Consider the following 25,100-nt stretch of genomic DNA (forward strand, 5'->3'; position numbering starts at 1 on the left):
GGTGAAGCATATATTTGTATTGAGACTAACACTATTGATTGTATAAATCGAGTATAGTATTGATTGTATCGAGAGCTAAGCATTGATTGTGCAATCCTATTTTTTTTATCAGAAATAGGACTGGTAGCCTAAAGGGTGATGGTATTGGTCGTATAGAGGGTGATATTGTTAATTGTTTCGATAGGAATAGCACTGGCTGTGGGTGAGTGTATGAGCCTATGCCGTGTCGTCTGTCTAAAGTGGTCCATTGTTGATGTGGTCGCTCAGGCTGGGGACACGTGGGGTCGTTGATGTTGGCTGCGTGGTGGATTCATAGAGGATTAGAGGGGAGGCTGGAGCGGTGCTGGGCAGGGAGAGGAGGAGGAGGGGAGGGAGAGGCGAGCGACTGAGAGGGAGGGAGGGGAGAGCTTTAGCAGCGTAGGGGGAGCGAGTCGAGAATAAAGGATCCGGAGAAGGGGAAAGGAAGTAGACAGGAGGAGATGGATGAGAGGGTGTGTGTGGAGTAGGGGTTTGTCTACAGAGGAGTAGGGGAAGAGTCAGCAGACGCGTCAGGGTCGAGGGGTGTCTGGAGAGAGAAGAAAGACGGGAGTTCCTCCCACGGGAGAGGACCCAGAGGACCCTGAGTGTCTGTAGGAGGAGGAGAGAGTGCGGTGTGTGTAGTGGGGACAGGGCTGTCTGTAGAAGTAAGCAAGGAACGGGTGGGGGGGGGGGTCCTCTGGGGAGGGAGGAAGAGGCGAGAGGGGAGCGGAGGGCGCCATGCGGACCGTGATGCCCGCGGAGCCGCACGCGCCGCGCGCCGCCGCCGCGGACTCCCCGGGCTCGAGCCACTCGCGCAGCCCCAGCGCCAGCTCCGTGTGGTCAGTGTCGAGTTCACATCCACACACACATACACAGATAGATATACACACACACACATACACACACACAGACACACAGATAGATATACACACACAGATAGATATATACACACACACAGACACACACACATACACACATACATACACACAGACACAGACAGACATACACACACAGAGAGTCACACACAGATACACACACATAGATACACACAGACACACACACAGATACACACACACAGAGATACACACACAGAGATGCATACACAAAGATGCACACACACACACACAGATACACACACACACAGATACACACACACACAGATACACACACACATGGATACACACATACATATTCACACACATACAAAGATCCCACGTATAGCCTTTAACAGACTGTAGGGGCAGGTGCTGTTAGCGAGCACCTGTGAAGACCGGCGCTGTGGCACACGAGGGGGTGGGTGGCCAGCACCACGCCCGGCCGCTTTTGTCTCCCCAAGGGCCACGTTTACACATCACACCAGGTATACTCATTTGAGGCTGAGTCTACATAGGGGACCGGTTCAGATAATCGTCGCTGGTGTTGGTGGCCGAGGGTTGGAATCAAACTCCAAATGTCATATCAGGTAATATACACTGAGTTAAACTGTGGGTTTACTCTCCAACACACCGGTGTGCTGTACGAGTAACGAATTGCCATGTTGTTTCTTACGTCACAAACTTTACTAATCGGCTGTGCCGGGTGGTGGCGGGTTTAACGGCACATATTTACGCAATCTAACCAAGAAAAACCCTACGTATAATATTGGTCGCGAAAGCCTACGTGTTAAACTAAGAAAAAAATACTTCCTGAGCCAGTGACGGAAATTCCACATTCCTAAGGCGAGGGCGAGAGTATCCATAGGACAACCACTGTTGACTTGTCCACAAAGTGGTCCCCGTTTAATTGACCCCGGAGGGATGATGGGCTGAGGCAACCTCCAACCAGGATTTGAACTCGCGACCTTCTGATATAGTGGCCAGTTGGCGGCACACTGGTGTTTTGCTTTTTATCATTAAGTTCAGTTATTCGAAAGCACTCCAATCTGCTCTAGTATGCCTCTGTATTTAGTAATATGTTATCCCGGTTTTCCTTCCATAACTGCCCTGCGGCAAAACACAGTATCTTGTTTTCTCCAGTCCTGACCCCCTGACAGATATCTTCAGTTGCATGGCGAACTTTGTTTTGCTCATATTCATTTTTAGCCCACCTTTGCAGCTTCCTATATGAGGTCATGCGATAAATTCCCATGCTTGATTTAATGACTGTCATCAGGAAGTGACTATTGCAACCTTTACTGGGTGGTGGTTTGTTATGCAAGTGACCTGTAATCCAGCGCTGTGAGGGCGAGGGTTGATGGATCACACAAGTTGTGAAACTCCCTTCCTGTCGGCGTCGAGGAGGAGTGATACCCTGACTCGCCAAGAGAAGGCTGTACAACAAATGTGGACTCCACCTGTTCCATCCCTATGGGATAGAGTGTTGCCCCCTTCCATGCGTGAGTTTTCTCCGCCGTGCTCCGGTTTCTTCCCGCATGTAAACAAATTAATTGTCCGATGACACCTTAATATGTAGAGGATTGCAGAGCTTTGGGGGGGGGGAATTTGGTGGCCGCACATCGCGTGAGTGACCGCACACTATGTGGCACATTACCAGTTGAAACTATTATTCCTATTGACCCCACAGATGCCAAGGATATAGTGCGTGTCTCTAACACTACGATTCCTGCAGATGTATATATCCAAATAGAGCTGCCCTTGATTACAACTACTCGTTAGCGGTTCTCCTCGAGTCTCACTTGTTTAACTTTCAGTCTATGAAGAGACGTCACTGGTTTAGCCTTTGTGCACTGGTCGGGGTTACGTTTTAGGGTAAGGATTTCAGTCTCGGGATTTCAGCTTGGGGTTTAGGGGTCAGGGATTTCAGATTCGGGGTTTAGTATTCGAGGTTTAGTATTTCGGAGTTGAGGATTGGGGATAAGGATTCAGGGGTTTAGGGTTTGGGGTTTTTGGTAAGGGATTTAGGGTTTAGGATTATGAGTTTGAGAGGATGAGGAGTCGGTGCTACAGGTTCGATAAATTAGTACCTAAGACTTTGTCTGGGTTTCACTGGGAATTGGCATTTGCGTTTGAATGGCAAGAATGTATTTGTACTGAGATCTGGTGCAGGTTCTGGTGTTGAACTTTATTGCAGTCGACTGCACAGTCTTGATAGACCTATGTAGGGACCGGCGTGTGCATATTGCGGTCACTGCTTTTTGTTAAATCACAGACCTAGGAAAGTCTACGATCGGGATCAGAACAAGATTCTGGACTATGATTGGATACAAAGTTTTGGGGAGAGTGTTTGCTCCGATGCAGTTACAGGAGAAACGCCCCCAATCTGTGGGGGAATTAATGTAATGGGTCCTTAAGGTTGTCTGCTATTTTACTCTTATCCGTGGGGTAGAAATTTACAGATGACCTGCGGCTAATAGGATGAATTTGCCATGGGACTCCCTTATCCACGCACAAATCGGATAATATGAAGCCATTCCCACAGAGACCCATGCAAAAGGTCGCTGGTAATCGTGGATAATAAGGATAATAGGGCCGGTGGCTAATAGGAGTTTTCGCGGACCTCAGCGGTCACCAATAATAGGAGTCATGGATAAGAACGTTGCAGATAAGATGAATTTGCATGGCACTGGAGATTACAAAATACTGTCTTGACCTAAAAGGTCGACATTGTTAACGTGAGTTTTAGCCGTTGAAAACAATAAAATGTCTTTGCACTATTGACAAATTGTTATTGAACAACTGGACGTGTAAGCGATACATTAATGGTTACACAGCCAGTGTGAACATTTAAACATCGTGTAAACAAATATAACTCCAGAGATCCTAAATTTATCTTAATCCCAACCACGTTTGCCCAATGATCTAATACTAGGTTCTCATGCATTGACATATTTGCTCATAGCTGGCACAGAAATAGATGCTTGTAGGTAATTACGTGTGTAAAGCGTGTGTCGGTACGTGTAATTGTTGTGTATTGTATATGTATGTGGGTGTCTGCGTGTGTATGTGTATTCGTGTGTCTGTATTTGGGTACCTTTGTGATTTGTGTGTTTGTATTATGTGTGTTTAGGCACCTCTGTGTGTGTCTGCATGTTGGTGTGTGTTTGGCTATCTGTATGTATATCATCTGTGTATGTTTGTCTGTGTGTATATGTTTGGGTGCCTGTGTGTGTAATCTTCGTGTTATTGTGCGTATGTGTGTGTGTGTCGTTGTTCATTTGTTCAATCAGTCGACTACTGTACTCACTTTTCATAGTCAATGATTCCCTGCTCAACCAAGCAATGGGGGTGAGGAACCCTTAGCCATTGCTAGAAATCCCACGTCCCTATGACAGGCGCCATGTCAATCCACGGGAACAACACCGTTGATTAGCATCCGACGTGCTCCATGATACAAGTGCCGCTTTTTGGAATGTGGAGTTGCCACCCCCGCACGTTCAGTTGTGCAGGGAGACCCTTGACTTGGCATTCCGATACTAAGCTGGCAGCCGTTGCAAAGTGCAAGTGTTTGGTAACGGAACGAGTTCACATTTGTCATCGCCATCAATCGCCGTCGTCATCCCAACCTCCGCGATGGTAAAAAAAAAAATGAACACCGCCCTACGAGGCTGCGTCCGTTCCATTGCAGAGAAGTCTGCGGTGGCCGTGGCCGCTTCATTAAGTCAGGAGTAGAGCCTGGGCACTGCCACTGGAATGTGGAATTTCCACCACCGTTCTCCGAAGTCAGAGGTGTTTGGTCGCAGTTCAAAGACGCTTTAGTCCAGGAGCAGGCAGAGATGTCTTTCCCTTTCCGATTGCAGCCCTGACCTTGAGGGCGAGGCTACCGCCGATGCACTTGCAAGTTGGTACAACATTTTGTCAATTTGCCGCAAGCTTCAACATACCTTTGGCACCCGGGCCCATAGCTCAGCCAACACCCTCGCTCTGAACACCTTGCGCGTGCGTGCGTGTGCTCGCACAACACGCACCCACGGTTCGGAGTTTAGTTTCTCGAGGCGTTCGTATACGCGACACGGGCACCGAGGAGGACGGAGAGCGTCGTGGTGGTGTTGGGCTTCGCCGGGTGTTTGTGGACAGGCCCACCGGCAAATCGCTCGAACACCGACGGACTCGGTGGGTGTCGGCTCAAGGAATAACGCTCTGAACGGCTTTCGCGGAGCAAAGCTTCGTTGGACAAGGTCGGCTCATGTGCTCGCGTTACCTAACGTCGCTTCACGTTTTGATTTGTATCTGTTTTGTCTCGTACTTCGCTTACAAGTTGTAAACTCATCTGTGTGTCTGGGGGGAGCAGCTCAACGCATCACTCGGACTATCTGGGAATGGTAAGACTAGTTGAGCGTTTTTGAAAAGCGCTATGCATAGATGGACTGATCCTTGCCATAGGAATGTGGAATTTCGCAACGCTAGCTTAGGGCTGCCAGTGGAGCTGAGCACTGTCCCACGCTCACTTGAGCAGGGATATATGCCGACCTCTGACTTTATAACTTCTGTGTTTAGTCCATGTACTTATTTACTTTATCAATGCTATAGAAACATACAGTACCTTTGGATCGGACTGTTTAACGCGAATAGGTGCGGTCGTTGATTTGTTTAATCCTGTCGGAGCAAGTCGTTTGTTTACACAGACAACCCGCACTGAATCTCGGGACTTGTGTGAAATAGGGTCCTGCTCGCGATATTTAGCCACTTCTCTTGACTTTTGTTATGGATGTGAGGAAACCAGAGACGAACATTCAGATGTCTTATCGAGAGATAGGTCCGTACAATCCATAGAGATAAATTGGTAACATTTCGACAGATAGAAGATCGGTCAAAGGCAACGATGAAGCCCTGTGATCGATTGGTCACGTGTTGGCAGATGACTCTGTAGAGAAGAGCTCTTGGGTGTGCTTTGGCCTACTCCTGGTCAGACGTCTTCTCGCAAGAGGTTGGTGGTGGAGTACCCACAATCTACCCCTCCACAGGGGACCTGCCCGTCGACTGTGGTGGTTAAAGCCACTTACACAGCTGGGCGAACACAAGGGGCAGTGGGGGTGGTGGAGTTCAAGAAACTTGCCACATTGTTTCAACTGCAGCGAGCCGGCGGACCTCTGGAATGCCAGTCCAGTGCTGCTGACCATCACAGCACGGCAGCATCCCAGATAGGCCGGCAACAGTGGAGATTATTAGGTCAGCTGATGCTTCGTCTCCTGCCAGCGGCACACGTGATCAGAGGTTGATTGTCGATCACGGCGCGTCGGGGTTGAGAAGGTGCGTGAGCTGAAATCAATTGTATTGAATTGTGCACGTCAAAATCGATGCTTTCCCAATTGTAAGTTGTAACTAGTGCAGTTAGTGTGACCCCTGCCGCTACTGCTGTAGGCACTCGGATGCACTGCGGTGTTAAAACAATATGTTGTAACTGTTGGTTCGTATCACGACCCAGAATTGTGACAATTAATCGAACCGCTAGAGGTTATTCAAAGTAAGCCTCGAAATGAGGTACACATCAACAGTCCTGGGGACAAGTGCTGGAACGGTTCGTTCAATAGCTGCTGACAAGTATGATATCTGAGAAGGGCGTGCTAGTTTGTGTGCCACGCTTGTGAAGGAAGACCGTGGCTTTAACATCATTGGCATTTGTCTCACCTTTTCGGTCATCTGCGTACGTGAAGGCAATGCGTTTTGTCTCAACCACCACCACCACCACTATCAACACCACGATCACCACCACTTCCCATCAACACACCACCATTGCCACGATACTACCACCATCACCAACATCACACCACCACAGCTACCGCCACGATAACCACCATCACCTACCACCAGCACACCACCAGCACACCACCATTGCTATCAAACCACCGCCATTACCACTGCCAGCATGCACCACCACCACCAAAGACAAAGATCCCCCCTAAAGGCTTAACAGACATTTTGGGCAAGTGCTGTTAGCGAGCACTTAATGAAGGGTGGCACGGCACACGAAGGGGGTGGGTGGCTAGCACCACGCCCAGCCGTCGTCGACCATCGTTAGCAGTAGCAGTACCACCACTGGCGTCTGTCTAACCAGGCCTTCCGTGCTCGCACCACAGGTCCAACTCCTCTGCGAGCTCGGGCACCCTCAGCGAGCCGGCCGCCTCGGGCCAGAGCGCCGCGAGGCAAGGGCAGAACAAGCGCTACAGCCTGGGCTTCATCCGGGGGATGCTGCCCCGGGGTCGCAACCCGTCCTCCTCCTCCTCGACCGACGTCTCCCTGCAGGGCGGTGGCGGCCCGGGGGATGCGAGGGGAGGAGGCGGGGTCTCCCCGGGACCCTCCACGTCCCCCGGCTTGAACGGGGGGCTCCTGCCGTCGAAGCCGTCCGTCGTCAGGGTCTACGGGGACCTTATCAGCCGCGGCACGCTCTACAAGGGCGTGCTCACGTCGCCCGACAGCAGCGCCCACCAGCTGGTGCAGGTGGGGGTGTGTGGGCACAGGGGGCTCGCGAGCCTCCCGCCAGCGTCTCTGTGTCTTTGTCGTGTGCATCTTTGCATGTGTGTGGATCCGTGCGTGTGTGGATCCGTGTGTGGGTGGGAAGCGGTAGTGTAGCGGTTGGCGCGCTGCGCTACGAACCCGGCGACCCGAGTTCGATTCCTGCTCATGGCCAACACCAGTGACGATTATCTGAACCGGTTTTGGGCCTCCCGTGGGTCGACTCAGCCTCAAACGAGCACCCGGTGCGATGTGTAAACTTTAGCTTTGGGGAGAGAAAGGGGGCCGGGCAAACGTGGTGCTGGCCACCCACCCACTGCTGTTGTGCTCTGCCGGCCTTTAGAGGTGCTCACTAACAGTGTTTGTGCCCAACAGTCTGTGTGGGTTACACGGGAGATCTTTGCCTTAGTGTCTGTATTTATTGACGCTTGTGGGGAGTGGCAGTGTGGCGCTTCGCGGGCTGTGCCACAACATCGGCAACTCGCTCACGGCAAACGGTGGCAATTATTAAATGGAATTGTAATCGATCCTTGGCCTCCTCTCGGTAGACTAAGCCTTACATGAGCACCTGGCGTGGTGTGTAATTAATATCAGCACTGGAAGGCAAAGTTAGCCGGTGTGGTGCTTGCCACACCACCCCCTCGTGTGCCATGCCAGCTTTAATAGGTGCTCTCGAACCGCACTTGCCGCACGAGTCTGTTAAGGCTATATAGGTGCTCGTTGACTTTGTCTTTCCTTGCTGTCTCCAAAACGTCATGAGATAATGTCCCTTGATATTCAAATGCTGTTGTGCACTGCTCATGACCTGTACACAGCCATCATCTTTGCACAGCCATCGAGCTCAAATATTTTTTGACAAAGCATTAAAGGTCATGTTGGTGTTATATGTGTAAGATAACTCTCTCCTGGCACTAGAGCGACGCATCCAGATCACGGTCAATTTAAAGTAAAATTGGACGAAGTGCTGAGCCAGTGGTGTAAACTCCACATTCCTATGGTGAGGGTTTTTCCATATGAACACGATTGCTGACTTTCCCACAAAACGGTGCTAGTTTTATGAACCCTGTAGGGATGATGAGTCAATCTCCCTCACTCCCTCCCCACCGAGATGTATACTTGCAACCTTCCGATTGCATGTGGCTCACGTTGGGTATTCAAGGTGAGGAGCATCCATTGCCGAATATTAGAGATCTTCAACATCAAAACATGAACATGAGTTTATCCAACGTCGGAGGTGTCCGATGGTCCAATGCTCACTTTGCTGGTGGGTCAACGTGAACATGCTGAACGATTAATTACCTGATCGCCGATCCCACTGGAGAACCCTCGGGATTTCACCTCCACCTCGGGGAAACTCCGGTTGCCCGCATTCAAATGGAATCCGCACGCGAGTTTTCGATGGTGCAGGAGGCTGGTGGTCGGTGGGTGTGGGTGTGCGATGACGACGACGACTTCTCTGCCCCCCCCCCCCGCACCCCCCCCCCCAGGATGCTCTCTCGCGGTACGGGCTCGACCCGAGCCGCGCGCACGAGTACGTGCTGTGCGACGCCATCGGGCGCCTGGAGGACGCGGAGTGCGCCTGGGTGGAGGATGGCAACGGGTCGGAGGGGACGTCTTCAGAGGTGGGCCTGTGCTGGGAGGTGGTGGTGGTCGCGGTGGATGTGAGGTTGTCGGTGGTAGAGGTGGTGGCGATTATGATTGTGGGGGAGCGAGCCGGGTTCGTTTCCCGCTCGCGGTCGACACCGGTGACGATCATCTTAAACCGTCCTGGGCATCCCCTAGGTCGACTCAGCCTCACATGTGATCCTGGTGCGGTGCGTAAACATCGCCACTAGGGAGACAAAGGCGGCAGGGCGTGGTCCTGGCCACCCACCCCCTCGTGTGCCGTGCCACCCTTCATTAAGTGCTCGCTAACAGCACTTGCCCCTACAGTCTGTTCAGGCTACACGGGGGATCTTAGTCTTTGTGTACCAGTGTGGATCAGCAGAGCAGTGTTTCGTGCACTGCGCTTCGAACACGACGACCCGAGGGACACGTCTTCACCCTGGCTGGGAAAGCTGCATCTGAAATTGTCTTGTGCGCTGCGCTGTGAAAGCATCAGCATTGAGGGCACAAAGGCAATTGGTCGGTTCTCGCCATACCACCCCCCTCATGGTCAGCCCCAGCCTTATCAGGCAGCTCCTTGCTCAGCAGCACTTGACCCAGCAGTTTCCTTGTAGGATATACAGGGGATCCGTTGTCCGTGCCGCGTGCTTGCAGGAGGCGCGTGTGTGGGTGCCGGAGTCGGTGCGCGCGCTGGCCTCAAACGAGCGGCCGCTGGAGCTGCAGGCGCTGTGGAGGCCCAGCCCCGGGTTCTCGCGCCGATTCCAGATCCGACGGCGCTCGGGCATGGAGCTCAGGGCCACGACAGGGCCGGCAGGTACTCGCCACACGTGGACACTGAGACAAGGGCACACGTGCGCACGGATGCGTGGACACTGATGCACGGGCGTGGATGCTGGAACGCAGACACACGACATACAGTGCGGGAAAAAAGTATTTGATCCCCTGCTGATTTTGTACGTTTGCCCACTGACAAAGAAATGATCAGTCTATAATTTTAATGGTAGGTTTATTTGAACAGTGAGAGACAGAATAACAACACAAAAATCCATAAAAACGCACGTCAAAAATGTTATAAATTGATTTGCATTTTAATGAGGGAATGGATACGGTACGGAGACACCGGTGTGGCATGTGCACAGAGACGCAGAGACGCTTGACACACAGGCACAGAAATACACAGGCAATGACACTCGCGTTCTCACTTGAACTTCCTGTACAAGTACTCTGTCCACACTGCTGACGATGGGGAAGAGAGTGTCTCTGTGGGGCATGGGAAATGCCAGAGGGCAGGGACTGGCAAGGCGTGAGACGCGGCCGCGGTGGAGGAATGCGCCTCGCAGCACGCTCTGCTGGCTAAATACACACGGGGACACTCACTGAGGGTGTGTAGAGTTCTGCATTTGTGGCGCGCATAAACGCACACGGACAGGTTTGCCCACTTCGTAAATATCAAATAGAAATATGTCCTTGCTCAGCAGAGCAATTGGGCGGCGCTCGGACCCGTCGTGGAGATTCCACATTCCTGTAGCAGGAGCTGGCCTCTCTGTTGTGCGATACTTCTCACAAAGTGGCAGGGATTTTATTGACCTTGAGCTGAGCCACCCACGGCAACCACCGATTTGTGGGACATCAATAAAGATGTATGCCTCTGCCCTAGAAATGTGGAATGTGCGGAGTGATCCATTGGTCTCAGTGCAGCTAAATCCATTGTTGTACTTTACTTCTACGCTCCCACATCCGTGCTCCCACGCCTTCACGAACTCGCACTGACCACCACACGACACAGCCAACTCGTAAGGGTTGTCACGGCAACAGAACGTGGCAATTCGTCACTAGTACAGCACGCCGGTGTGTTGGACAGCCAAGCCACAACATGTACAATCTGAGTACGACGTTTCGAAAACTGTGATGAATAAATGAGACCGAAATAATGAGCAACAATACAAATGAGGAGGTAAATTCGTGAGATTCCACGATCAAATCACAGCCCTTGCAATCGAGACAATTCAGAGAATCACTGTGGGGGGGGGGTGAAGATATGGCTCCATGCTCACTTTAAACATCGTGATACTGCGTTGCCCCAAAGAGAACAGATTATACAATGTGTGATGTTTCGTGGCCAATAGCCCTTAATGCCCTTAATCATAACAGAGGGCAGAGAGATGAAGTGAATAATAATAATGGGGCCCTGATTTAAATGTAACTTTCATAGTGTGTCAGGATGAACGGCGTTAATTTGGCCTATGAACAGTTACCCATTCATCGAGGCCCGTGGGCAAAGTAGCACGGCCACAGCTCACGTTGCCCCCGATGTGTCTTGTCATCCTGCAGAGGTGTCCGTCTTTACGGAGACCACTTCGTCGGACGACACGGACACCGACGCCACCGTCATGCCCGCCGGGGTCGCCCTTCCCGGGCCCGGTGATGGGGGGGCAGTGGTGACCAAACCAGGCAGCGGAGCAGCTGTTGGACAAACGGGGCCCACGGGGGAGAGAAACCGGCTGTGCCACCGATGCAACTCGGCTCTGGCGGACGAGCGGACGGGCAGCTCGGGGTCAACTTCTTTCCAGAACAACGTCCCGCCGGGCGGCGTCGTCACGGTAAAACCGCGGCAACTGCCGCGGCAGCAGTGCAACGGAGTGGCAATGGAGGATGAAGTTGACCATGACGATGACGATTTGCCGGCGGAAATTAAGGAGACGAGGTTTCGCTCGGCGGCCGTGCTGTGCTTTGAGCCTTGGAGCGAGGATCTGCTGCTGCACAAGATCCTGAAGATGCCACCCAGCGGTGGAGGAGGAGGCGCTGCTGCCGCTGGCGGTGGCGGCGGCGGCGGCGGGGAGAAGGAGGAGGAGGCGGGCAGCTCGTCTCCGCTCGCGCTCGCCCGGCTGCTATGCCTGTGCGTGCGCCACGCGGCGCTGCGCTTCTCGGCGCCCGAGATGCGCCGGCTGATGTTGAAGATGGCGAGTCGCATGCAGGCTGCCGCGTGGGTGAGTGGGACGGCGTGGACGACGCGTGGACGACGCGTGGACGACGCGTGGACGACGCGTGGACGACGCGTGGACGACGCGTGGACGACGCGTGGACGACGCGTGGACGACGCGTGGACGACACGTGGACGACGCGTGGACGACGCGTGGACGCGTAGAGAATTGGACAACGAAGATGAATGGATAGGGATGGGTGGTTGGGCAGATACAGATGGACAGATGGATTGATGTTATTTCAAATAAACAGACAGAAGTATGCATAAAAGTATAGACATATGGACAGATGGATGGCTGAAAAGATATCGATGGACATTTCTTTCTTTCAGCTTCTTGATTTGTGGTCACATTTAGACGTTATATTAATCCAAATTGTTATCGTATTATTGATATCTGGATGGCCCTGCAGATAGGCAGGCAGATGGATGAACAGGTAGATGAATTAACAATTTGTACGGCAGACTGATGGACAAGATGAATGGGCAGAGAGACAGATTAAGAGACAATGGAAGTCTTACAGATGGACAAACGGTGAGATGGATCAGCATACCAATGGATGGATGTAGGATGGAAAGAAAGACTCATGGGCAGGTAGATAGTAGACAACGATCAGTGGACAAGCAGGCATGCGAATAAACATTAGATCCAGACATATGGACAGATAGCAGAGGAACGAATGGATGGGTAGACAGTTGGATAGCCAGATTAGATGGATGGAAAGTCTTGGGACGGATATATGAACAAACAGAGAGGAAGATGGAGAGATGGCTGGACAAATTAATTAACATACAAATATATTGGTGGTGTAGGTAAATTTCGACTCGTAGACAAACAGACGGACAGTCACACTAATGAACAGTCGTACGATGTCTAAAGGACCTCTGAGCACACGTACGACCCCATTACATCCCCCAAGTTTTAAATCCTGGCTAAATCACTGGAGGTGCAAACACAAAGAGGCTCAGAAATAGCTGGGTGAGTGGGTGACAGACAGATGAACGGAGGGGCACAAAGACAAAGGCCCTGCGATGATTCGGGCCCAAAGTGACGTAAGAACATCATCTGAATACTCTCACGATTAATATGTAACCCATTTCACACACAGGTTACCTTGAGCAATTACAATAATACGCTTGTATGTATGGCCAGGTGTGGTAGTTTATAACGAGTGTTCACAGGAATGACTCACTGGGGCTATAAACACATGGCACTGCTGCCATCTCGTTCGTGAATTAGCAGTGTGCTGAGAACGCGGGTGGTGTTTGCGTAACGGGCATTCGGCGTGTGTGTGTACGTGAACATTCAGTGGGGGAGCTAGGAGTGTTGCATTGCTACTCACCGTTCTATTGTGAGAGCCTTGCGCGTGTGGTGGCAGCTGGCTTGGTTCTCTCGTGTGATTCACAATGCTTTTGCTTCCTACAGCATCCGGGTGTCATCATGCCTTTCTGTATGCACGTTGAACTTCTTTCGCATCGTACGTAGCCAACCGTGTTGTCCATCACACAAATTCCCCACCACCTTTTGGCGATCTTTCGCTGCGGGTATCTGCTGTTAGTAGCGTTGCATTTTTATCATCGTGCCAAGGCCCTGTCTGCTGCGTCTTGCGGCCGTGGTCCCGTGTCTTCTCATCGGCGCGAGGTGTCTGGGCCCGTGCCTTCATCTCTTTCCGATTCCCCTGTGTGGGTTTCCATCGCATCAGTTTTCATGAAACATCTTGAATGGGATCCGTCGTTATTCGATGTCTGAGCCACTGCAGTCTTTCCTCCTTGACGATGAGACTGACTGCCCCCCCACCCGCCATGTCTCATTCTTTCTGACTTCTTCACTGCTTTTCTTTGGTTCTTTCGGTAAAGTCACGTAGATAGAAAAATAAAACTAAAGTTAATAAAAAGAATAAATTATAAACCAAACAAAAACCACTGATATAGGCTGTAGCCTGGTTCTTAATCAGAGTGAGTGTACTGGCAGTCTATAATGTAGACTGTAGCCTGGTTATTAATCGGAGTGAGTGTACTGGCAGTCTATAATGTAGACTGTAGCCTGGTTCTTAATCAGAGTGAGTGTACTGGCAGTCTATAATGTAGACTGTAGCAATGGTTATTAAGCTGGTTGCATTAACCTCCAGGTTATAGAACCAGGCTACAGTCGACATTATATACTGCCGTGACTTTACCGAAAGAACGAAATAATATGAATTCCTGCAGTCACGAAAGTTTTAAGTCAAAATTTCTTAATTGCTTCTTGAATTTTCTCCGTCGATTTGGTAGGATCTTACACAGGCAGCACTGCTCGTGTGCGTCGTTACCCACGTTCGTGAGATAATTAATACCCACAATCAATAGTTTCTTACACGCATACATACAAACGTACAATTGGTCAGCAATTGTGGGAGTGGTGTGGCAACCACCAATCAGCCGCCTTTGTCTCCCCACTGCTGATGTTCACAGACGATACTCATTTAAGGCTGAGTCTACCTCGAAGAGACCCAGGACCACTTCGAGTATAACGCTCGCTATTTGTGCGGTAATTTAAAAACAGTCGCAGGGTTCAGGGCGCAGTGCGCTAACCACTGTGCCACCGCTCGACCCAAGCACACACACACAGTCCACATACAGTCGGCGCACAATGCACGTTTCCATCACAGCTGCTGTGAAGAGCATTGTGAAGCCCCCGTGCCGTGTTTACTCGACATTAATGATCGCCCAGCCGTGGGTGCTATTAAAGCCAGTGTTTGTGAGCACCCGTGATCCTCCCTGCGCTGTTATCTGCCCCCAACAGACGAGGCGAGGTGTAAATTGAAAACCCCAACACGTTGGGAAGGGCCACAACCTTCACTGACACACCCCGACATAGAGCTGTGTGCCATGCCGGCCTTCATAGGTGCTCTGCCCGCCATAGACCCCAACAGACTGTGTGAGGTTAGGGGCCGTCCATAAATGACGTCACGCAACTTGGAGGGGGGGGGGGTCAGACGTTTGTGACGATGTGTGACGAGGGGGGGGGGGTTGAGAAATGTGACGTCGCATCAAAATGCGTAACTTGAAATAAATATAGACAACACGTTTTACTTAATTAAATAGACTCTTTTTTAAATGTTTTCTCCTACAACACCAGAGTGCAGCGCCACATTAAATACGCACTACAATGACAATAGTTTAAAGCGATTTGAAGCATGTTTTATTTTCAAAATGGAAATATGGTTTGGTCATATTTGAGGGGGGGTCTGACTTTTTGTGACGCCGTGTAACGAGAGTGGGGGGGTCAAAAATCGTCCAAAATGGCGTGACGTCATTTATGGACGGCCCCTTACAGGAGAGGGACCTTAGTCTCTTTGCAGCACCGTAATGTTACGAAGTAGACGACTCTGGCCGGAGTGCTAAAACTCGGCAGGACGCTAGTTCATGTTCTCGATCTAGGATCGTCTTCGCCCATCATCCTCTATGAGCTAATAACCTTGGCACCGCTGTATGGGAAGTCAACATTGTGATGGTGAGAGACGGGCTGGCTGCTGTCATGGGAATGTTTACAACTGACAGCAGAGTTGACAATAGAAATGAGCTCCACCCAATTGAGCATCATCCAGGCATAATCATCATCCATCATCATACCCCTCATCCCAGCCACTATCATCATAATCATTCACAAAGCAGTTTGCTTAGTTGAGTTGTATTTTTGTCACACGGATGATCCCGTTTTAGCCAGCTGCCTGGCTATTTTACACGAGGAGCACAGCAACACAAACGTGAATATTGCACAGAACAAGCACAGGGTTTTTCAAGGAACGTTGCACCACGAACAAACTGGTTGGATGCACGTGTGAGTAAACTCTATATTTTAGTCTATCAGTGACTTAAAAACCACCACCACCATTATCACCATCATACGGAGGTGTGCTTGTGGCTTCAGGTCAGGCAGTCTGTGACCTTCACCCCTGCTTTCCCAGGCAATAAATCCATGCAGGCTCCCAGGAGAACAGGTCTGGCCAGGCCTAATGGTACAATACACAGGCCTTTGCTGCTTTCCTCCATGTAACTGTGAATTAATCACCTGGCTCGCGTCACCTGCAACAACAAAACCCGAGGCGGTGATCAATGCCGATTTGAACTGGAGAAACGACCACTCCCTAACATCATCATTGTTTATGGAGAGACTGGTCACGGAGTGACTTAACTCTGCCATGTCGTATACAGACTCATTATGTTGTTGTTGTGCGTTGTTATGGAGAATTATGGGTTAAAGCAAATATAAGCAGAACTCCACTCTGTATCGCCTAGAGATAGAGAATGGCGTTCTGCTTGTGACTGTACCATAGAGCAGTTCTCACACCGTCTTGCGAACTCAACAAGTTCAGGTTTATTTTGTTTACCCTGGTGAGCACTCAAGAGAGAACCCCCGTGTCATTTGCAAGAGTGACCCCCGGGTTTACAAAACGGTTCATGGCGTTCAATGGAGGCACGGGGATGGAGGCTGGCATCGATCCGCACGGTCAGCGCAGCCCGCGACACGACGCGAACCCTCGACAGAGGCTCGCTTGCAAGGGCCTGCAACACGCTCGCTGCCTCCTTAATGTGCCTTCGCTGTCTCTCGTTTTAGGACAACACGAAGGATTTCCTTGAAAAGCATCCTGAAAGGTGAGTGGGGAGGCGGAAGGACTCAGGGTTGTGAATGATGGCTACGTGCCTCGCCATTAATAGGCGCTCACTAACAGCCCCTTGCCCCAACAGTATTATAAAGGGGTAGGGGGAGATCTGTGTGGCTGTGCACGTGTGTGCAGCTCTTTGTGGGGAGCAGTAGTATAGCAGTTCGCGCGCTGCGCTATGAACCGAGTTTGAATCGTGTTCACGGCCAACACCGGTGACGATTATCTGAATCGGTCATTGGCCTCCCCTAGGTCGTCTCAGCCTGAAATGAGCACCTGGTGCGGTGTATGAACATCATCACTGGGGAGACAAAGACGGCCGGTTGTGGTGCTGGCCACCCACCCCCTCGTGCGCCGTGACGGCCTTCATAGGGTGCTCGCTAACAGCACTTGCCCCAACAGTCTGTTCATGCTCTACGGGGGGTGGGGGATCTTTGTCTTTGTCTTGCAGCTCTCTGGAGAGCCAGGTGAGTGCCAGCGAGGTGCCGGGCCTCGTGTGGGCCCTGCAGCCCGTCGCCCACTGGCTCGCCAACGCGCTGCACCTGCTGGCGTTCCTGCGCAACCCTGGGCCGGGGCTCGCGCGGGGCAACGCGCGAGCCCACGGAGACGCAGGTGAGCCAAGCGGCGCGACCAAGCGCAACGCCGCCCACCCGGACGAAACATTAATAATGCCCTCAGGTGAAGACCAGGTCTGTCTCCCCGACAGACCTGGTCTTCACCTGAGGACGGCTGCTTGCGTTGTAGCCGAAACGTCATGAAAATTATTTTATTATGTTTTATTTTTATTATTTAATTACTTCCCTTCTACGTGACTTTACCGAAAGAACCAAGAAGATGAATCCCTGCAGTCACGAAAGCTTTAAATCGAAACATTAATAATGCCGCGAATCGCCGCTACCGGCAAACGTGCGTGGCGACTCGCCCCGAGGCGCCTCGGATTTGGGGTCGTGATTTAATCGAGTCGTGTGTGCCTTGTCTGTTACGATTTCCAAATGATAAAAGTATCATTTGATTTTGTAAGGTGCATTTCAACCGTAGATCCAAATGCGTTCATGCGTTCATGCGTTTGCGCTGTCGGTCCATCCATCACAGGGGCGTGCATGTATCTCTCGTTTAGATGGTCCAATGTGTTTTTGAACAAACTTACCAGTAAACATGAAACATTTGGCCAACGGTTCAACGGTTGCAACCACATGCCGATGTTGACCCAACGTTGCATGTTTACAGGGTCGTAGTGGAAGGTTTTTGCCTTGGTTACCTATCCTATTGAAAACCGGCCACATAGATCAGAGGGTTTCCCAAATCCCGGAGACATAATCCAGCTCAAAAAGGACAAGTTATGTTCTTGTACATATATATTGCTTGTGTGCACACATACACACGCATGTCCGTGAGTGCGTTTTTGCCCTGACAGCTACCCATCAGCTTCTCTATTTGCTAATTCAACGCTAAGCATTACACAACCCATGTGTATGCACGATTTTTCTGGTCTAGTTTACCGTCTCCTTTTTATCTTTCGTGTTTTTTTTTCGTTTGGCACAAACACACGGCAGGCGTGCAGGCACGCATGGAAAACGCGCAGGAGTGCACACGCGTTGGGACGCGAATACACGCACACATAGGCATGCTTTCGCATGTGCAGGCAGCACGCAAACGTTGTCGTCGTCATCATCATCATGGTCGGACTAAAACCACAGAGAGTAATTAAAACAAAACAAGACGTCAAAACAATAACAACGAGGCAATGAAACAGACATGAGGCTTCTTCAGGAATTCCTGTTACCTCCCACGTGCATAAACGTTCAGTAATTAACCAGCCCAGCATCACAATTCAGGAGCCTCCTGGAAAAAAAAACGGTGTCTTGAGGCTCGGTAAAGGTTTCCTGGATCAATTAAGGAGTTTTTTTTATTATGATGATAACTAAGCACACGGCACCGTGATTAGACTCCTGAACCCACTGTGGGAAGGCCGTGAGTTCTAATTGCAGTCAGGCGTTGATTCGGCCAACTATCATCCCATTGCTGCATTTGCTTGACCGGCACTTCAGATGGAGATACAGGCCCCTGCGATGTTACTTACTCTCGCATCTCCGATTAGCATGGTTGGCTATGTCCGGTGCGACAGAAGTTCTACGTACATTACTGCAAAATAAGAAATGTATAATAATGCACAAATTATCAGAGCATGTTTCTGTGCATGTTTTGCCACAAGTACGTGTGGTTAATGCAAACTTGATGCCTTGCAAAAGGTATCAATGTGGTGTTTGAACATTTTTACAACTGTTTTATTGCCAGAAAGGGTAAAACCTATTCTTATTTTTAAACATTTTTGATACTGGCATAAAGGAGGTCCCTTAGACATAATAAGGAAGTTCCACACCGGGCTTGGGCATACCCCCATACTTCGATTGTTACAGGTTATTACAGACATCCCAGAAGGATTGCAGTCTGTTTAGCAATGAAACAGAGTCATAAATGCCCTACCTATTGTATATTGGATCGACCACAGACCTTCACAACTATGTTGTCAGATTTGTGGTGATGGACGAGGCAAAAATGCTACGTTCCCTTGACCGTTGGCTGAGCCATGCTTGGTTTCCAGGACCGGTTCTGGGCTGTTCCAGGATCAACAACGTTGCTCTGATCTGCGTTCCCAAACTTCCTGAGCCACAAGAAGCAACTTCAAAGCACAAGTTACTTTTACAAGGCATACATTATGCTTTGGGTAATTTAGGGAATCCAAAGCGAAGATTTATTTGTCATGAAAAAAAATGTGGCCCAAAATTGGGTTGGACAAAAGACTTAAACTATTTAAAAAATATATATATATTTTAGCAGGTTAGGCCCCCTGAGCTATATAGCTCTTTTTCAGAAGCGACCTGGCCACAAATGATAACGTAGCACAGTGGCTCATCACGTACAAATTTCAAGCAGCCATATACTCTCAACCCATGTTTCTAAATGTGGAGGGAAAAACCAGAGGACCCGGAGAAAAATCCACGCCACCAAGGGGAGAACATGCAAACTTCAAATATACAGACGTCAGGGTCAGTATCGAACCCACAACCTCCTGCATTCCAGGCGAGGTAGTTAACATCTTGCCACGATTGATAGCGCAATCCAATATGTGAGTTGACCCCTTGGTGTCACAATTAGTTCCAAGGGCAGCCCAGGTGAAAGCGCACCATTCCCTTACGGAAGGGAGCTCTTGAGCTCACATCGGCAGACTGCTTGGAGCAAAATCGTCCTGCTAGGCCCGCCGTGAGAGTGCGGGCTGGGGCCGGTTAGCCTGGTTCACGGACCGAGCCAGCGTGCTTTCCCGGCAGTCATGGAAAGACTGTAAAAAGATTTGGTTCTAATCGGGTTCTGATCCCGAAAGCAAAACAGCGATAAGTGAGATAAGGCTCTCTTTCTCTTTCTCACAAGTGTCTTGAATGCCTGTGCACAGACGATGAAACGCAGAACGTGGAGGCAATGGAGGAGGCGGCGTCTGTGCTGGAAGAGGTGGTGCTCTACACCTTCCAGCAGTACGCCTTCTACATATGCAAGGTCAGCTAATTGTGCGCCCGTGCGTGCGTATGTGCATACAAGGCTGTGCGTGTGACTGATGGGGAGCAGTGGTGTCTCGAACCCAGTCATCTGAGTTCTATTGCCAGCCACAGCTAATATTCGAAGTGTATATCTGAACTGATTTTGGCCTCCCCAAGGTCGACTAAACGTTAAATAAGTCCTTGGAGTGTTGCGTGACATCAACGCTGGGGAGACAAAGGCGACTGGGTGTAGTAATGGCTGCACCATGTGATCGTCCACTGTGGTGGTGTCAATAGGTGCTCGCAAACAGCGCTTACTCCAACAGCCTCTGAAGGCTACATAGGGCATGTTTATCTTTCAATCACGTTGCGTGCTGATGACCTATTAATCACTCACTGTTCGTACATTACAAATGCCAGCATGAATACTGGACAAAAGAGCCCAATAGCAAAGTGTAATTTCAATGAGATGGGATTGATGTGAAGTTTAGCCCAGGTGCATACCTCTCCAAGATGTGCTGATGTGCTTGCTAAAAGTGGGTGCCCTTGGGAGGTCTGGTCTATATATATGTGTTTGTGTGAGGAACTCATTGTGCCAGGATGACTGGATCCCATCGCAGCAGCCTTGCCAACACAGCCAGTAAATGTGTGTGTCACGTGTTTTTGTTTTGCGTTGCATTTTATAATCGAGTGGGGATTGATTGGGAATACGGGTGGGGACAATGGGGGGCTGGCGGGGGGAGGACATTCATGCCACAGAGGTTATTCCTCTTTAGTCTGAGAGAGGCTGGGTTTACTGCGTAATACGATCCAGCAGGAAATGCTCGTGATGGATATGATGATGATCATGTTCATGATGATGGTGTTGATAATAGTCAGGATGATAATTGTGATATTTAAAGATTACTTCACTGAACCATACGTTAATGCTATTTATGAAAGTCACGATGGTAATAAGAGCGGTCATGTTGATGGTAATCCATGTCATTAGGGTAGTGACGCTTGTAAAAAAAAAAATCTTCCTCCAGTTTTAATGAAACAACATTCTTCACTTCACTCAAAGGGCACTCACACACACACACAATCGCAAACGAGCACGCGCATCTGGGTGAAGGTTAACCGTAGCCACATGTTGCTCTGCCCTGGGGCACATTTTCTACGCGAGAGGCAGGGAGCCGAGCCGTAATGGTATTCCGTTCACAGAGACAAGCACAATAATGACATCAGCCCAGCCACGTCAGTTTCAAATGCTGCGGCCTCCTTGGCAACGGTTGCCAAGGAGAGAGAGGAATGCAGCGAGTAGCTAAGGGGGAGGCCCTTCAAATTCCACGCCGTGGATTTAGAAATGGGATAAATAAATTATAAGCAACAAAAAACTATCGCACGTAAAACAAAAGAAGACTTGGTGTCCACCAGGCTTGAATGAGTTTTGGGGACCGAGTGCTTTTTTCCGTTGACGGTTCTGAGCTAGATATGGCAATTCCACATTCATATGGCAAGGAGCAGTCTGCCCCATAATGCAACCGCTGTTGACTGCTCCTGCACCAAGTAGTGAAGCCTCCATCAATTTACTGACCCAGGGATGATGATGATGATGGTGGTGGTGGTGATGATGATGATGATGGAACTGAGTTCACTGTGGCTGCGATTCGTACTCCTGGGCTATCATATTCCATAGTGACTGATTTTTCTACATCAGATTTAACACGTAGGATTTCGCGACCAATATCATCCATAATATAGGTTTTTTTTGGGATAGATCGTGTAAATATAAACACCGGTGTGCTGTACTAGTAACGAATTGCCATGTTCTGTTTACGTGACAAACCTTACCAATTGTCTGTCGGGTGGTGGCGGGTTTAACGACACATTTATATATTTACGTGATCTAACCCAAAAAAACCTATATCCCCATTGCTACCAATGGAGCTGGCTCCACCACGATTTTACAAACACTATGACGAGCAGTCATCGATATGAGAATGATACCCATTATATTGTCCAATAGAGCGTATATGTATACTGGTTACTTGGTAGCAGGCTAAAAAGCGAGCTTTCTATTCGTTCCAACATCGCACTTCATGTTAGGTAGTTTACTTGGGTCACGAATGATAGGGGTTGTATATTTGTGAGTGTGTCGCATGATACTTAAGGCAAGAACTTTAGGCTGAGCTTGCCCTAACCCTGCCCACTATCAGGTTCATTTAAGGGAGTTGTACAGCCTGCTCTCGTCAAGCGCTTTATCATTTTGATCTCAGAATATCAGGTGTTGGGGCTTGGGCTATGAGGTGGCCAGGAAATGGAGCTTTGAGTCGTACCTCCTCATATGCATGACGGGTTTGATCTTTCCAGCTATACCAGTTTTTCTGCCACGTACCAAATACACATCACCGGAATTGGTCGTGCATTCCGAAATGGAACTCTCCTGAAAAAGAGTCTTTAGACTCGGTGAGGTTTATCTGGGTGAAGGGAATTATTATTATCATAAACTCTGTTTATGCGGCAGGCTGAGCTGCTCGGTGTTAATTCAGTAAAAGGCTGGCGATGATTCTACTGTGACTCACCATGGTAAAGAGGTCCCGGTTTAAGGGCCCTGACTTAATTCCAGGTTAAACATTGATGAGAATATGACATTCATTTGTGAAATGAAACGAGCCTGTTTATTGTGTATTCGGAATGGCTTTTTGCCAATGATCAGTGGACTGAAGAAATTGCCGGTTTAACAAAAAAAATATCGAATGAGCAAAACAGAGACCCCGAGGCTGAATCGCCACTCCCCCGGCAATGCGGTGAATTGTCACGATTCAGAGTTCTCAAGAATCAATGATTTGTGAAACACAGTCGTCAATGTAGCAACAACCTCGGGCGGTGGCATGGGTCACATCAACACATTACATACAACATGTTATCATCAGCCATGATCTATCCACTGCTGCAAGAAGGCCTCCTCCCCAAAGCCCTCTCGCCATCCTTCGCAGTGTTATTTTTCATTCCTTCGCAGTCTTATCCTTCGCAGTCTTATTTTTCAGGAGAGTTCCACGTGCACGCGAGATTATTTCATCTCCACGGGGGGGGGGGGGGAGATCCTCTCTGGCTCGTTTCCGCTTCTGTTTGCCACCCAATTGTTAATCTCGCCCACCGGCCATCCATGTGTCCTGCCCAAGTCAAATGTCACTTGACAGTCAACACTGTGTATTTTATAAGCATGTGTGTCTTCTCTGAGCCATTTGCATATTCCTCTTCACGTCTCTCAATGGCATCATTAGCACCGGTCTCTCTCCCTGGTTTTCTGCAAAAAAATGTTTGTTTATGCCCAGGATCGGTTCAAATAATCGTCATTTTATTTTAGAAGTTTTTGTTTAGTTTTCTTTGTCAGTGCCTCTATATCCGATCCACGAGGTTTTGACATTTGCAATGAGTACAGCTGTTTTCTTCAGATATGTATATACGTTGAACTTCTTTCACACCGTACGTAGTTGTGGCAAAGTTTAGACTTTTCGAAAGCATTCCAACCCATTCATCTTCCTCTCCTTCAACGTCGTCATCTCCCCACCTTCACCGGCTGCTGCCGAGGTAATGCACATCCTGCCGTCGCTCACAGCCGTGTCTCTCTGACAGACATCCCTGGTTATTTTGTGAACTTGTACGTGACTTTCTATTACATTTATCCATCCCGTGTAGTTCATTACCCGTTGGACGTTTCAATGATTGTAACTGGCGAGTCAGCCACTCTCTCTGCACTCCCCTGTGCCTGAAGAAGGGACATTACCCGAAACATCAGCCCACTATAACTCTGTGTTCTAAGCCAGCACGATAACACACGAGTGTTTTCCGAGCTGCGACTATGACAGTCGCAGTATTTTTTAAAAAATGTTTGGTTTTTAAAACCGGAGTCATCGTCCAGCGATGGGCAGCCAAGTGGCCGCAATGATTAACCCCGTGTGGTCCGTGCAATGCATTAGGGCGGGAATTAAATCTGGGATTGGTTTATTATGGTCCAGTGCTTTCAGTGTTAAAAAACAAATCCCGCAGGAAGTTTGAAGTTGTCCTTACCTAGGTGGGGAAATGAAAACACACCCCTTTAAACTGAGCCAATGCTTTGAAGTTAAATGAGCTGGTTGCTCCTGTAATTGAGTCGGGGTTGTAAACTGCAAAGTGTTTGGTGGTCATTTACATCCGCAAAGACAAAGCTTCCCCCGTATAGCTTTAACAGACTGTAGGGGCAAGTGCTGTTAGCGAGCACCTATGAAGGCCGGCACGGTACACGAGGGGGTGGGTGGCCAGCACCACGCCCGACCGCCTTTGTCTCCCCAGTGGCGATGTTTGCACACTGCACCAGGTACTCATTTGAGGCTGAGTCGACCTAGGGGAGGCCCGGGACCGGTTTAGATAATCGTCACTGGTGTTGGCCGTGAGCGGGAATCGAACTCGCGTCGCCAGGTTCATAGCGCAGCACGCTAAGCGCTGCACTACGGCTCCCCACACACACAGACACACAAACACACAGACAACAACAACAACAACCGCCATTCGCCACTAAGTGGCGGTGACGTCACCACGACGCTTGTGCCAGGCCATGTGCACCTTGAGGCCACGTGAAGTGTCGAACGCCCGCTGGCAGGAGGTCACGGGGCAGACCCAGGTGCCACGGGTCGACTGACTGAGATGACCGAGATGGCTTGCTGATGCACCACCTGTGCCCCCTACTGTGCCAACTTGCTGTGCTTTAGCCACCCGGCGCTCCGCTCGTTGTTGTGAGCGTCGCTCCTCCGCCCTCCGTTGTTGTTGGAGGGCGACTGCCTCCAACTGCCCAGTAGCGTCCTTCACGAGCCTCCTCCACAGAGGCCGATCTTGACACCGCTGGTACCAGTCATTGGCAAGCAGTGGCGGCTCCTGCAAAATCTCTCAGGGGGGGCAAATGTCTGGATGATTTATA

The 25,100-nt window shown here is 49.9% G+C and overlaps 1 protein-coding gene across 2 annotated transcripts in view; it reads left to right on the forward strand.

Annotated features, from left to right (window-relative positions):
• Positions 1 to 728: 728 nt before the first annotated feature.
• LOC144934825 (ras-associating and dilute domain-containing protein-like) overlaps positions 729 to 25,100 on the forward strand; it is a 70,947-nt gene continuing 46,575 nt past the window's right edge. For both annotated transcript variants that reach the window (XM_078861035.1, XM_078861026.1), the window contains exons 1-8: positions 729 to 857; positions 7,031 to 7,391; positions 8,894 to 9,028; positions 9,666 to 9,825; positions 11,343 to 11,998; positions 16,589 to 16,626; positions 17,086 to 17,246; positions 20,083 to 20,183. In XM_078861035.1, coding sequence (XP_078717161.1) covers positions 757 to 857; positions 7,031 to 7,391; positions 8,894 to 9,028; positions 9,666 to 9,825; positions 11,343 to 11,998; positions 16,589 to 16,626; positions 17,086 to 17,246; positions 20,083 to 20,183 — 1,713 coding nt within the window. In that variant the 5' untranslated portion in view covers positions 729 to 756. The remainder of the gene's footprint in view (positions 858 to 7,030; positions 7,392 to 8,893; positions 9,029 to 9,665; positions 9,826 to 11,342; positions 11,999 to 16,588; positions 16,627 to 17,085; positions 17,247 to 20,082; positions 20,184 to 25,100) is intronic.

Source organism: Lampetra fluviatilis, chromosome 1, assembly GCF_964198595.1.
Source record: "Lampetra fluviatilis chromosome 1, kcLamFluv1.1, whole genome shotgun sequence".
Lineage (NCBI taxonomy): Eukaryota > Metazoa > Chordata > Hyperoartia > Petromyzontiformes > Petromyzontidae > Lampetra > Lampetra fluviatilis.